Source organism: Schistocerca serialis, chromosome 4 (genome assembly GCF_023864345.2).
Source record: "Schistocerca serialis cubense isolate TAMUIC-IGC-003099 chromosome 4, iqSchSeri2.2, whole genome shotgun sequence".
Taxonomy (NCBI): Eukaryota; Metazoa; Arthropoda; class Insecta; order Orthoptera; family Acrididae; genus Schistocerca; species Schistocerca serialis.
The window spans coordinates 643,577,042-643,589,945 of record NC_064641.1 but is presented as its reverse complement, the minus strand read 5'-3'; the positions used below and the strand labels follow the sequence as shown (position 1 = coordinate 643,589,945).

At 40.4% G+C, this 12,904-nt stretch overlaps 1 protein-coding gene across 1 annotated transcript in view; it reads right to left on the bottom strand.

The window, feature by feature from the left end:
- The window catches only part of LOC126475500 (ras-related protein M-Ras-like), a 33,324-nt gene that overhangs the window by 20,199 nt on the left and 221 nt on the right, over positions 1 to 12,904 (bottom strand). The window contains exon 2 of the mRNA XM_050103407.1: positions 12,126 to 12,364. Within this exon, the coding sequence (XP_049959364.1) occupies positions 12,126 to 12,315 (190 nt within the window). The 5' untranslated portion in view covers positions 12,316 to 12,364. The remainder of the gene's footprint in view (positions 1 to 12,125; positions 12,365 to 12,904) is intronic.

Genomic DNA, 12,904 nt, shown 5'->3' with positions numbered 1-12,904 from the left:
AAAATTTAATTACACAACTGGGAGGGAGCAGTGATTGATTGAGCAGGGCTGAAGAATACTATTTTAACTCAGATCCTGATAGTAATGAGAGTAGCGTTTTTCCATTAGCATAACTACAACACATAAGAAGGTGAGGAATAAGCATATAGTGAGCACCATCTTCAGATTATAACAGTTAACATATTGATAAACTATTCAGTTGCACGTTGTAAAATCAATTAATAACCCTGGTATTTAACAAAGGAAAGAAAAACTGTGAATGTCAACGATTTGAGAAAATATTTTTCCTTCATATTGAGAAGTTTGACAAACATCTTTATGATATTTCGGCATACTAGATACAGAGATTTTATATTACAGGTATCAACCACAAATAAAGTCACACGTACAAATATGACCTGCATGTTATCGATGCGTTTGTTCCTGCTGCTAGAGAACATGTACAAGTAGAGACCGAGCATGGGGTGCGTTAAGCCACGTTCGGTGACATTGCCGTTGCCCACCTGGACTGTCAATACCTATCACTCATTTCAAGGACTATAGGTTAGTTGCAAGAGGATGTCAACAGGATCAAACAAAACTGGATTTTGAAGACTTTTTAGTTCTGTTTCACAAACTAATTCTCTGAGATTCTTATTTGCACTTGCTGCACAGCAATATTTCATAATTGACATTTGATGTCAAAATAGCCTTTCCTAATGGTAATACGAAAGAACAAGTTGTCATGAAGTTCTGGAGAGATACAAAGCACCTAGGAAAATTTGCCTCTTCAAAAAGGCACTGTATGGACTGAAACAAGCTCCTTTGCAGTGCAGTAAGATACTGCACAAGTTTCTTAAGAATTAAAAATTCATTCAACTGAAATCCAAACAACATGTTTACAAATCACATACTGTGCAGAAAAGTTATCTTACTATAGAGGTTGACAACAGGATTCTGTATGGAGAAGACATCTGTCAAATGGAACATCTACTGCAAAAATTGAAGAAAAATTTTGACATTACAACTGATGAAGAACCAATAACACATCTTGACTTGACATTATTAAGAAAAAATATGCTAGAAGCACTGAAAAGATACAGAATGGAAAAAAAGAATGAAACATTGTTAATTTCATCACAAGGAGAAACTTGAAAAAAGGGGGGGGGGGGGGGGTCAATGCAGCAAAGTCACACTTTCCATACAGTGAAGTGAGAGGCAGCCGCAGTATCTAACTTTTAAAACAGACTGGACTTGGCAAATGCAGTTAACTATGAAAGCAGATCAACAAGTAATACAAATCACACATACCACAAATTGAACATACAAATAAAGCGTTTTTGCTCACCCAGGAAAAGCAAAAATTTATTAACATGTTGAATTAAACCAAAACCATCACAGCAGCTAGGTGGTTAAACCATAAGCATAAATGTAGACATTTGCGTAATGGCATACTATTGCTGTTACTGTTTAATGCTTTTCTTACAAGCCGTATTTCATACGCTCACCACCATTATTATTTAAGGCTTGATGAGAGAAACAGTGAATTGAAAAAACGAATTTACTTCCTTAGTTGATGTTACAAGCTTATTAGAAGTCAGGTCAGTGAATTTCTCTGCATGTGTAAAATGTTAATTTGAAAGAAAGCTGAGGCACTACAGTTTCACTTCATGGCCTCTATCACTGTTGCCACTCTTTATGATCTACAGTGTGTGGTGTGTGTGCTGCAAAGTATATACATGAGTAGTTAATGTAGTTGCAAATTTATCATATCAAATTTAAACACAAAAGTTCTATTTCCATGTGAAATCACTGTCATAGCACATCATCTGTACAAAAAGTATATTTTCAGCACTTTACAAAATGCTTTAACACCTACCAGCACTCACGTCGCTGAAGAGCCACTCCCCCTCTCCACACATCCAGTAGGCAAGCTCATTTTAATGTGTTAGTGTGGTGTGGTGGCTGCACTGGCTATTAGATGACTCAAGTTGTCAGCCAATAAGAGTTCACTAGCCAAAAATGGGTGATGTTTCCTCGACATGACCGAGGAGACTCAGTGTTTGAATTTAAAAGGTTGATGACTTATACTGTTGCTGAATACAATACACTGAAAATACACACTAAAAGATGAGAATGAGTTATAAGCAGCAAAAGAAAAGATGGGAGCTGGGCCCCTTTGTCACATATTGGCTTAGTCCAGAATACTTTGCATCGACTGTCTTGTTTTTCCATTACTACTGCAACCTAGCAGTAGTTGTATCATAATTGCACAATGAAGCTAAATGTTGCAAGTTGTTTGGCAATGTCAACAACAGATTACATCAGCATTTCTCCTCTCACATCTCCCCTCTCCACAATGGCCTAAAACATTCCCTTAACTCCGCCACCACTCGTGATGCGAACCATCTGTCTTCTGCGCCACTTATAAGTCACTCAGTCACATCAAATGTCAATTGGAAAGAAACGGGATGAAGTCAAGCAAGACATCAAATAAGAACTTAGTACCAAGGTAAACCTAATTAGGAAGAAATGTTAAATTAGGGAATTTTTAAGGATTTATCTTATGGGTCTTTCACAGGGGCTATGAATTTATGGTGTGGAATCAAGCAAAACCTAAAATTGGAGAATGTAAAATTGAAGTTCCACTGTATTTCTGTATAAAAATGCTCCATCACTTGGTTCTGCAAGAACTAATGTGGTTTCCCTCTCAACTACTCAAGCAGAGCAAATATCTGCAGCTCAGTGTCATCAGGAAATGGAGGTTTTGAAGACTTTCATAGAAGAATTGCTGAATAAAAACACAAAAATGATATGGATAATAAAAATGCAATAGCACTGATAAAATCACGTCAAATGTCAAGAAGCATGCACACTGATATGAAGTATTGTTTCATCAATGACAGACTGAATCATGGCTGGTTCAACACACAATACTGTCAAACTCAAGAACAACTTGCTGACATTCTAACTAAACTGCTTCTACGTATTGCTTTTGAGAGTAAAAGAAAAGTTAATGTTTAATTGAAATTGAAACTTTTTGTTTGTCAAAAAGATATGTTCTCAGAGCCATGGTTATACTGTTTTGTGAGATAACATATTGTTTTGTTCAACAGCTGAACTGCAGCTGTGTACACTTAATTTTACGTTTTATGAAGAAACCTTAAAAGAGAGAAATCCAGATTCACCAAGAACAGCCAGTGGATCAGTTCTAACCCCCTTGTTCCAGCCGATATAGTTCCATATCTCAGACAGTATCACTTTTTTGGGGGGGTCAACAACCTCAAACTTGACTTTTATGCCATTACCTGATGACACTTCAGTTCTCCAGAAGTGTGAGTAGAGGGAGATCAGCTTGAAACACACCTGAATGTGCATTAACAAGTACCACGCTGCTAGTGCCTTTTTCTATGAAAAAACACTGTGTTAGTAGTATTTCTAACTGTATACATAGTGTTTGTAATGTTCACATTTATTAGGGCCAAATATCTAAGAAAAGATGAGGATATTGTGAATGCCATAGATGAGATTTTGGCTCATGATTCCGAGGGTGAACCACTGGAGTTATCATCTGAGGAAGAATGCCACAACCTGTAGTTTCAGATTCTTCATCAGATGATGATGATGATGATGATTTGAGGTGAGGGGCACTCAACATCGTAGTCATCAGTGCCCTGACAAAAAGTCAGCAGGCCAATCTCATGGTTGGGGACGAAGGCTTTCCCCACATGCAGGGCAATTTATAATGTATTAAAGTCTGCCTCCCTTCCCCACCAATTTATGGATAAGGCCTGACAGTTCACAAAAGTTCACCACTCTTGTAACACTGGAATCAGTAGCTACGAGGATAGTGAGCAGATCTCCGCCGAGACTGAGGGCTGCCCTAATATCAGTATATAGGACACACATTGCCAAAATATGCTGAACTGAAAGTGGCATGCCACAAACTTCATAGAGTGGTGGATCCTCCCACCGGAGGAGGAAGCCATGCGTTAAAGGGGTATGTCCAATGCAGTCTGGTAAGCAGAACCTCCTTCCAGCAGTGAGACTGACATGAAGTCCGCCATGCTGTGTGGCCGATTTGAGTGACTGCAGTTTGTTTTCTGTCATGTGCAACCATTCAGTCTCCCACTGACACATCATGTGTCTGTCAGAAAATGAGACGATGGTGTGCAACGGGATGGGACATTGATGGACAGCACCATCTCAACATGATCCTTGACAGCTTTGTTGGCCACATCATTTCCCTGTATCCCGATGTAGCCAGGTACCCAGCAAAAGATCACCTCCTTACCACAATGTTGGAGCCACTGTAAGGGGTCATGGATGAGCTGAATCAGCTGGTCTATGGGATACATTTGGTGAACTGCTTGCAGTGTACTAAGCGAGTCAAAACAGACAAGAAACCTTGATGGTGAGGTCTGTGAATCCTCTTCAGTGCCATCAGAATGCTATATAATTCCACATTGTAATTAGTAAATTGTTCCAGAAGATGCACTTTGAAAACCCTATCAGGAAAAACAGCAGAATAACCAAGGACATTCTCTTGCTGGAATCCATCTGTATAAACAATGATAAAACTGCACTATATACTTAAAATGAACGAAAATAAAGTTGTAAAAACATAATTTGGAGAACTAGTTTTCTTGTACTGTGTCAAGCTTAAAATAACTTTGGACCTCTGAAGATACCTAGGCAGCAATGTATTCCAACCCTGGCTGTGTATTTTGATGCCTGATAGATCCAGATCCTTGAGAGAGTCTGTAGCACGTATCCCAAATGGCTTGGTCGCTTGGGGCTGATTCCTGAACAGCCATTCAAAAGTGGGTTGGACCACTGCATTAAATGCCAAATACTGAGGTGACACAGATTTTCAGTGCCTGTCAAGCCAAACCAAAGGATACATTGCTGAATCCAGAGTGGTGGTTCAGCAGCCTTTGCATACAGATTGAGAACTGGACTGGTCCAAAAGGCTCCCGTTGATATCCAAATGCCCTCATGGTGGACAGTGTCTAACATTTGAGGTAGGAAGTACGGGTTGATCCGTAAACCATGCTGCAATAATCTAAATGTGATCAAACAAATGCTCTATAAAACTCCAGAAGGTGAGCCCTGTCAGCTCCCAACGTTTTTCCGCTAAGGTATTTCAAAATATTCAATGACTGGAAGCCCTTTGTTCATAGGTCTTTCAGGTGTGGGAGTCAAGTTAATTTTGAGTCAAATAATAAACCCAAAAAGCGCACAGTTTCTTGAAAAAAATAATTGCGAGCACTGGTTGGTTAAAACTTCAACAAGCATGGTTACAATTGACACATGTAGTCTTCTCTGGTGAGAACCAAAAGCCAGTTGTCCTGGCCCAGGTTTCCAGCTTCCTAAGGGTCAGCAGTAGCTGCCTTATCATAAGGTCAGAGGAACAGTCGAAGATTGCAAAGTCATCCACAAACACAGAGCATTTGACACGGCTCCTGACTGCACAGGAAATGCCATTGATAGCAGTGGCAAACAATGTGACAATGAGGACACTGCCTTGGGGGACCCCATTCTCTTGAACATAGCAGTCAGACAAGGCATCACCAATGCAATATCAAAAACACCAGTCCTTGAGAGATGATTGGATAAGAGATGGCAGGCATCCACCAGATCAAACCAGATCTGATTGAAACAAGATAGGAGCTGTCCTTTCGCTTCAGGCCACAGATGACAAAACATGGCATAATGGATCTCTTCAGGTCCTGGAGCAGGGTCTCTGGCTGCAGACAAAGCTGATTCCATTTCTCACATGGAGAATGGAAGGTTGTAGACTTCCTAATCGTGCGAGAAGAAATTGAGCTTCCTCATCTCTGCAGCCCCACTGAACACCTGAAAAGCAGGAGCTTGTCTCGATGACAGTGACAAAGAAGTGTTCAGTTAAAACCTGGGCCGTGTTTTCTGGTGTGACCGCCAAGACCCCATTACTTGACAACGCCGTAAGGGGGCGCGTGCTGAACTGAGTTTGCAATAGCTGGAGAACAAAAACAAAGGTCAATGGCTGAAAAAGACCCTGCAGCTTTGGAAAAGTGTGTCATCTGATCGGCATTCAGAATGCAGATATTTTCAGAATGGACGAGTTACTCAATCATCTGAACCCTGGAGCAAGTGATAGCCGAGCCTCATAGCACATTGTGCGCATTTAAATCCCCCACAAGGAGGCATAGGTGTGGGAGTGCCCGGAAGAGTTTTGTCAGTGCATCTGTGTCCAAAGCATCATTAGGTGGAAGATACAAAGAACACACTGTGATATTAAAGGGTGCTAGAACTTTCACAGCAAATGCTTGTATGGTCATGGTAAGAGGGACAGGAGAGTGGCATCTGTCATGCAAAACAGTCACTCTACCTTTAGCCCTGTCTCCTGTATGGGTGGTAACCCCATAATGCAGATGGGTCTGTGACTTTAAGACAGTTTTCTTATAAGCAGATGCAGAACACTTCCTCCTGGACCAGGAGCTGTAATTCTTCCAAATGTGAGAGATATCCATTTACATTCCACTGCAACACTGAGGTCCCTGTGGAAGCCATTGTGTAGCGAAGGTTGTTCTCATCTTTCTCCCTCAGAGGTGGTGATTTAGTGAGGAGGTCAGATTAACGTTATCTGGTTCTCGGCTCTCTGGTTCTTGAAGTCCATATTCTCAAGAGCATAGTCCCCATCAGAGAGGCAGGGAGCTCACCGATCCAAAGGTTTAACTACCACCGTCTTGGACTTTGAACTACTTTTTGAAGGATGTTTTTCTTTACTTATGTGAGGACGTGATTGCCTAGGTTGAGGGGACGGCTTAGTTGGCTTCTGAAGGTGGGCAATGGTATATGGCTTAGCTGGTATGCCCATTGCCGACACCTTCCGATGACTTCTGTTTCAAGTGGAGTGTTTCCCCCACAGGTACAGCATCAAGTGCATGTGCTCGAACTTTAATCTGTGGTCTGAGTTTGTGTGGAGGCATCACACTTTAAGATTGGCGGCAAAAGAAGTAGCAAAATCCAGAGGTTGCATTAGCTTTGAAAGCTTTTTTTAGCTTCACTACATGGTATGGGTCTCTTGACTTTCAACTCATGAATTTTTCTTTCCTCACTGTAAATCTCACACTTTCTGCTCCACACTGGGTGATTCCCGGAGCAGTTTACACATTTCAGAGGAAGTGTACAAGAACTGCCTGATTCGTGAGCTGAGCCACAATTGCCATACATAGGCATCCCACAATGGTATGGCCAAATCTTTGACATTTGAAGCATTACATTGGGTTAGAAACAAATGGGCAGATATAGTCTGCAAGGATATGTTCAGTTAATTCCTAAGTACTAAACATTAGAATAAATTTTGCCAAATTTTCCAATTTGCCATTGACTCTCCTCATATAGTTCTGCACTTCCGAGATGCCCATATTTTTCCATTCTTCACGTAACTCCATGGGCCCAACTCCATTATATTGGAGCAGGTAACCACATTCTTACTAAAGTTAAGGTTGTTATGCAACTCAGCCTTGACTAGGTAGTCACCTAGTTTTAATTAGCAGTTTCAAATGGGAGTGTTCCATTACAAAGTAGTTTGATACTTTTTAGAGACTCAGCTATACCTCCCAATGTCTTCTGAATATAGAAAGGTTAAACCTTCTCGAAGGTGCCCCTGTTCACTTGATTAAATGAAAGTGTTATGCCACACTAATGCCCTGGTATTATGATTCTGAGACTCTCTTTGGGAGGACTGACCAACCGAGCTCTCGTTGAATAGTAGGTATAAGTACTACCTGATGGTAAACCCGACCTGTCAGTAGTAGTTGTTTGATGAGACTGTTCCATAGGGATCCACCGAGATGCTAGGGAAAAAACCACCAACACAGGCAGAGCCCTCCACACCTGAACAAGCCTTACACAACTGGGGTGTGGCACGTGCCTCAGTGGTTGCCCACTAGAGACTGTTTCACCTCAACAGCCATTCACCTCATCAGCATGTAGCACACCTTGAGGTTGAGAGTTTGTCATAGAGGTGTGTACCTTCATCACAGTCGAGGTGGTAAAGCCAAGGCCCCTGTTCTCCAAAACACAACAACAACCCACCACTGCGCCACACAGTGGTCGCTGAAGCATGCCCAGAGCTTACAGTAACAGAGGGATTACCAGTCCCCAGCTCAGGAACCCGGGGTCCCCAAGCCCTCACTCAGCAAACGAATGCTGAGCCCCTGAGGGGTTTCTCCATCAGAAGGGTACGTTACACCATACGATAATTTACTCAATAATGACGACAAAAATATACACACATTTATATGCTTATTTGTCTATGTGCTGCATAGATGCACTTTTCAACTGCAATAATTATTTTTACACATTGGTGCTTTCTTGAGTTTTTGCAGACCTAACATTACATTTATAAAGATGTATGCTTTATTCTAATATTATTACAGTACACTGAATACACTGTATGTATCATAATGCTAATTATTGGTATTTAACCTCTGACTTCTATAGGACCAGCTCACACAGGCTAGGTCAACTTGGGGCCATGGGTATGGTCGATGCTGCCATGGACAAGGGAATAACCAAGGTTGTGCACTATTTCAATTTCCTTCTGGTACAGATATTGAAGTCCCTTCATCGGCACATCCAGTAACACTTATCAGCTGAGGATGACAAGGCAGCCAGTTGGGACCATTGGGCCTCCTGAGGCCTCTTTGGATGAAGTTTAGTTTACTAGTTTCAGAGAAATTGTAGCTCCAGATGAAATTACCTGGGAAGTGGGAATCATATGAAAGTTCACCTGGCAGATATTGACAGCAGAATGCATTCAAAGACTGTGCTTTTGACCCTCCCCACATGCACAAGTAAATGTTAATGAGTTATGCTACAGTAATTTGCATCTTATGACAATACAAAAATTTTGACAAATATTATAAAATGCACTGGGACTAAAGCATGTCAGGTGTTGGGTTCAGATGATTGCACTTTGAAAGTTGAAAAGACGGAAGCTTTTATAGCTATATTGCATATCTGTTGCTATAGCGGCTGAGAGGTTAAGGGGTTAGAACTGGACTCACTGTGGTCACTGAACTGGGAAAATAATTTTGTGAAGTCAACAATGGTTCATGACAAATTCAGAGAGATAATATATTCTCTCAGATTTAAAATTAGATCCACAACATCAGAGTGAAAGAAGACAAGTTTGCATTGGTATCAGGTATCTGGTACGAGCTCTTTGTAAAATCACAATGTAGTTACACACCAAGTCCATATATAACAATCTATGAATGGCTTTTTCCTTCAAAGTGCCTTTCAGATACACACGGTTGGCTGGCTGATCTGGTGGAAGTAACCAAACAGCGAGGCCATCGGTCCTATCGGATTAGGGAAGGAAATTGGCTGTGCCCTGTCAAAGGAAACATCCTGACATTTGCCTGAAGCGATTCAGGGAAATCATAGAAAACCTCAATCAGGATGGCTGGATGCAGGTTTGAACTGTCGTCCTCCGGGATGCAAGTCTAGTGTGCTAACCACTGCGCCACCTTGCTCAGTTTCAGACAGTTCATAGCTTCAATGATACAGGCAAAAGTTTTGGATGCCAGCAGATAAAGACTAAAGATATACTGTGAATGCTTTCCCTTATCTAAGAAGAGATGACGCTGGACCAAGCGATAAGCATCCTGGCAATTTTGTCAGAAAAAAGTGATGTAACCTTCCTTGAATAATGGAAGAAATGTTACACATGAAAATTTTTTTCAATTCCTTGGTTCTCTCTGAAACAATGAAAACAAATGCCACACACATTGTCGACACTGTAAATCGATCTTACAGGGAAATATGTACGTCAAGAGAACAAAATAAGAGTGTTATATAGTACAGTATTGCTTAAGAATATTGACACCACACTGTTTGTCAGGGAAGTAGCAGAGGAATATACTGATTCTCAGCACTATGCATCCTTATGCAAAAATTGAGGATGGTCTAAAAAAATCAGCCAGATACAGTTACATTTTATAATTGCTCTAAATAGGAGTGGACATGATCAACCAAATGGCTTGCAAATACTCAAAGCACCATCCAGATGTTGGCCTGTTTGCACATTTTAAAACTTGCTGGATTTGGCTGGGATAAATGCCTTGCTGTTGTGCAATACTCTAAATGAGAAAGTTGAAAGCACAGGGGCTTCATACCACAGCTGGGAGAGGAACTTGCTGAGAAGTACACAACAATCTGAAAGACTGGTACCTGCATCACTTCTGAAGATCTTCCTGCAAGATAAGTGAACATATTGCCTTCTAAATCTGACTACACAGGAAATAAAAATCATCTGTAAAGTCTCATATGTGTAAGAAAACTGTCTGTAACAAATGGACACCGAAAGTTTGCTGTTTGTGCTCATTACATGATTCTAGCTAATAAAGGCACCCAGCAAATGTGTGCATGTTTTCTGAATAATAGTTGAAAATTTCTGAAAAGATACTGCATTTTTGTTGAATTTACAATAAAACTAGTGAATCCGGAAATGCTTTGCATTTGGTAAATATGTACGGGAATTGTGTACATGTCCCAATCTCCTCTGCCCCTCTCTTTGTCCATCTGCCTTTCCTCCTCACTCTCACTGTCCACTCCCTCCCCCCCCCCCCCCCCAAAAAAAATTCTTCCCATCATCTCACCTCTTTCTGCCATTTTCACCCCCTCAATTCCCCCCCCCCCCCCTCTCTCTCTCTATTACCTTTAGTCTTGTATATTCTTATAGCAAACAAAACCTAAATTGGGAAATGAAGGCACTTCAAATGAATGGACAAATCATTTGTGATCAATACTATATGGGGCGTCAACTTCCTTAGTGCAGTGGTAGCGTTACTGCCTACCATGCAAGGGGGCCCAGGTTCGATTCCCAGCAGACTGGTTGTTGAGTGTCCATCATCATTGACACGCAAGTCGCCGAAGTGGCGTCAACTAAAAAGACTCCAAAGGGGATCTCCTAGCCAATAAATGCCATCTGATCATTTCATTACTATATGGGGCACAGCAGAGACCTCTCCAGCTGCTGGATCTGTGAGGATAGTAACTTCAATGGCAGTATATCTCACAGTTTTAATCTGTGAACAGGTAGGATTGCAAAATACTGGACCATTCAGAGTCCTTACAAGTATTCTAATTGTAAGTCAATAACAGATAAATACAGCATTCTTTCTTTCACTTAAAACTGACTGCAATGAAGATAACAAAACAGCACACTGCTGTATATATAATTTTTGCTTAAAATAACATAAGCAAAAAGAATGTATGTGGAAGGAACAATCTGTCTGTTGGTTTAAATGCTCTGATACCCTAAGTTAAAACTGACTGTGAGAAAAAATGAAACTCCACTTTATCATAGGCCAGCAGTATTTTTCTCGCAGTCAGTTTTAGTTAAACATAAACTTGTTATTTTATTTAAAAGGGAAAGAATTGTTGTGTAAGTCACCCACCCTCAGTTATAAGCTTGACTGAATATCAGCAGTTCTAGCACTTAGGGAGTGTGTTGATATTTAAAGAAAAACACCATAGCAAACAAAAACCAACATGTGCCAGCTAACCAAATGTCAAAGTAGTTGTACATTTTTGGCAATGCGCGCGCGCGCATGTGCATGCATGTGTGTGTTTTATGACTAAATATGATTCTGACATTTTATTAATTTAGGATTGTACTAAGCCTATCTATCCCTTTTTTATATTTCTCCAAGGGTGAAAGGAAAAAGACGAGGGATGCAGAAGGGACACTAAGCAGACACATTCCTTCTTAAAGGCCATGGTTAAAAGTTATGTAGTTGACCTCAGTGGCATATTTTGTTGTTTATGTATGATAAATGTACATAATATGCATCACAATACTCAAACTTATCCATTAGAAAATATAGGTTTCCCAAATTTATCTTACAGTTTAAGTTTTCATAGTGGAAAGAGTGCCATTTCATGTCATACAGAACAACTTTTATGTTTCATTCCTAATCTTATGTGTAAGGTAACAAACAAAACAATACTGTATGGCTTTTCTCCAGAAACTACTTCCAATAAATAGTTATCATAATAGAAATTACTTATGAAGTTCTTTTCTTAAAAGTACGCCACTTTTTTGTAAGCAGTATACAAAAGAATTTCTAAATCAATTCACTACGTACCATCTAAAATGCACCACTGGCCATCAACTTCTGTGTGCTGGATATAGCTATCTTCAATCGTTGGGTCGTAGTCAGTGACAAAAAGTTTCTGGAAGAACTGAATCGTAAGTGCACTCTTGCCCACGCCTCCGTCCCCCACCACCACCAGTTTGTAGGTGACCAAGTTCTCATTGGGGGGGCGGGACGACATGGTTGCCCTTCTTCTACCTATTGTGTGTGTGTAAATTTGAACCTTCCACCTAAAATTATAAGGGGAAAAAATTACATGTAGTGTTTGGCAAAAACAAAACAAACGGAGTCATTTCTAAACTGAATCTTCTCCTGAAGACTACGCCATTTTAGCAGCTTAAAGGTTCTCAGATTCCCATACTTCTACCAATCCTTTATGGTACGGACCTCATGTACATGAAGTACTGTCAGAATCGTTCAGTTAACTTTATTATATGTGAGTCGCTACTGAAATAAAACAGTAATAAACTTATTATACTATTTTAAACAAATGTAACTAATACATTGACATTTCCAAGAGGCTTTTTCACTGTCGTCTATTTTTAACATATTCTAAAACACAAGTTTCATAAATGCTGATCGCCTGTCAAGAAATAACGAAGGGAATGAAATTTGTTTATCTCTCTCTAGTTAACATGCACGTACCTCCAAACAGTTGCCAGAAACGTACGCAGGTAACGTACTAATCACATACTACGCGAAGTCTTAAATTTACACTATGTGTATTATATCTATATATTTTTGCATCCGCCCCCGTTTCAAGGTACATG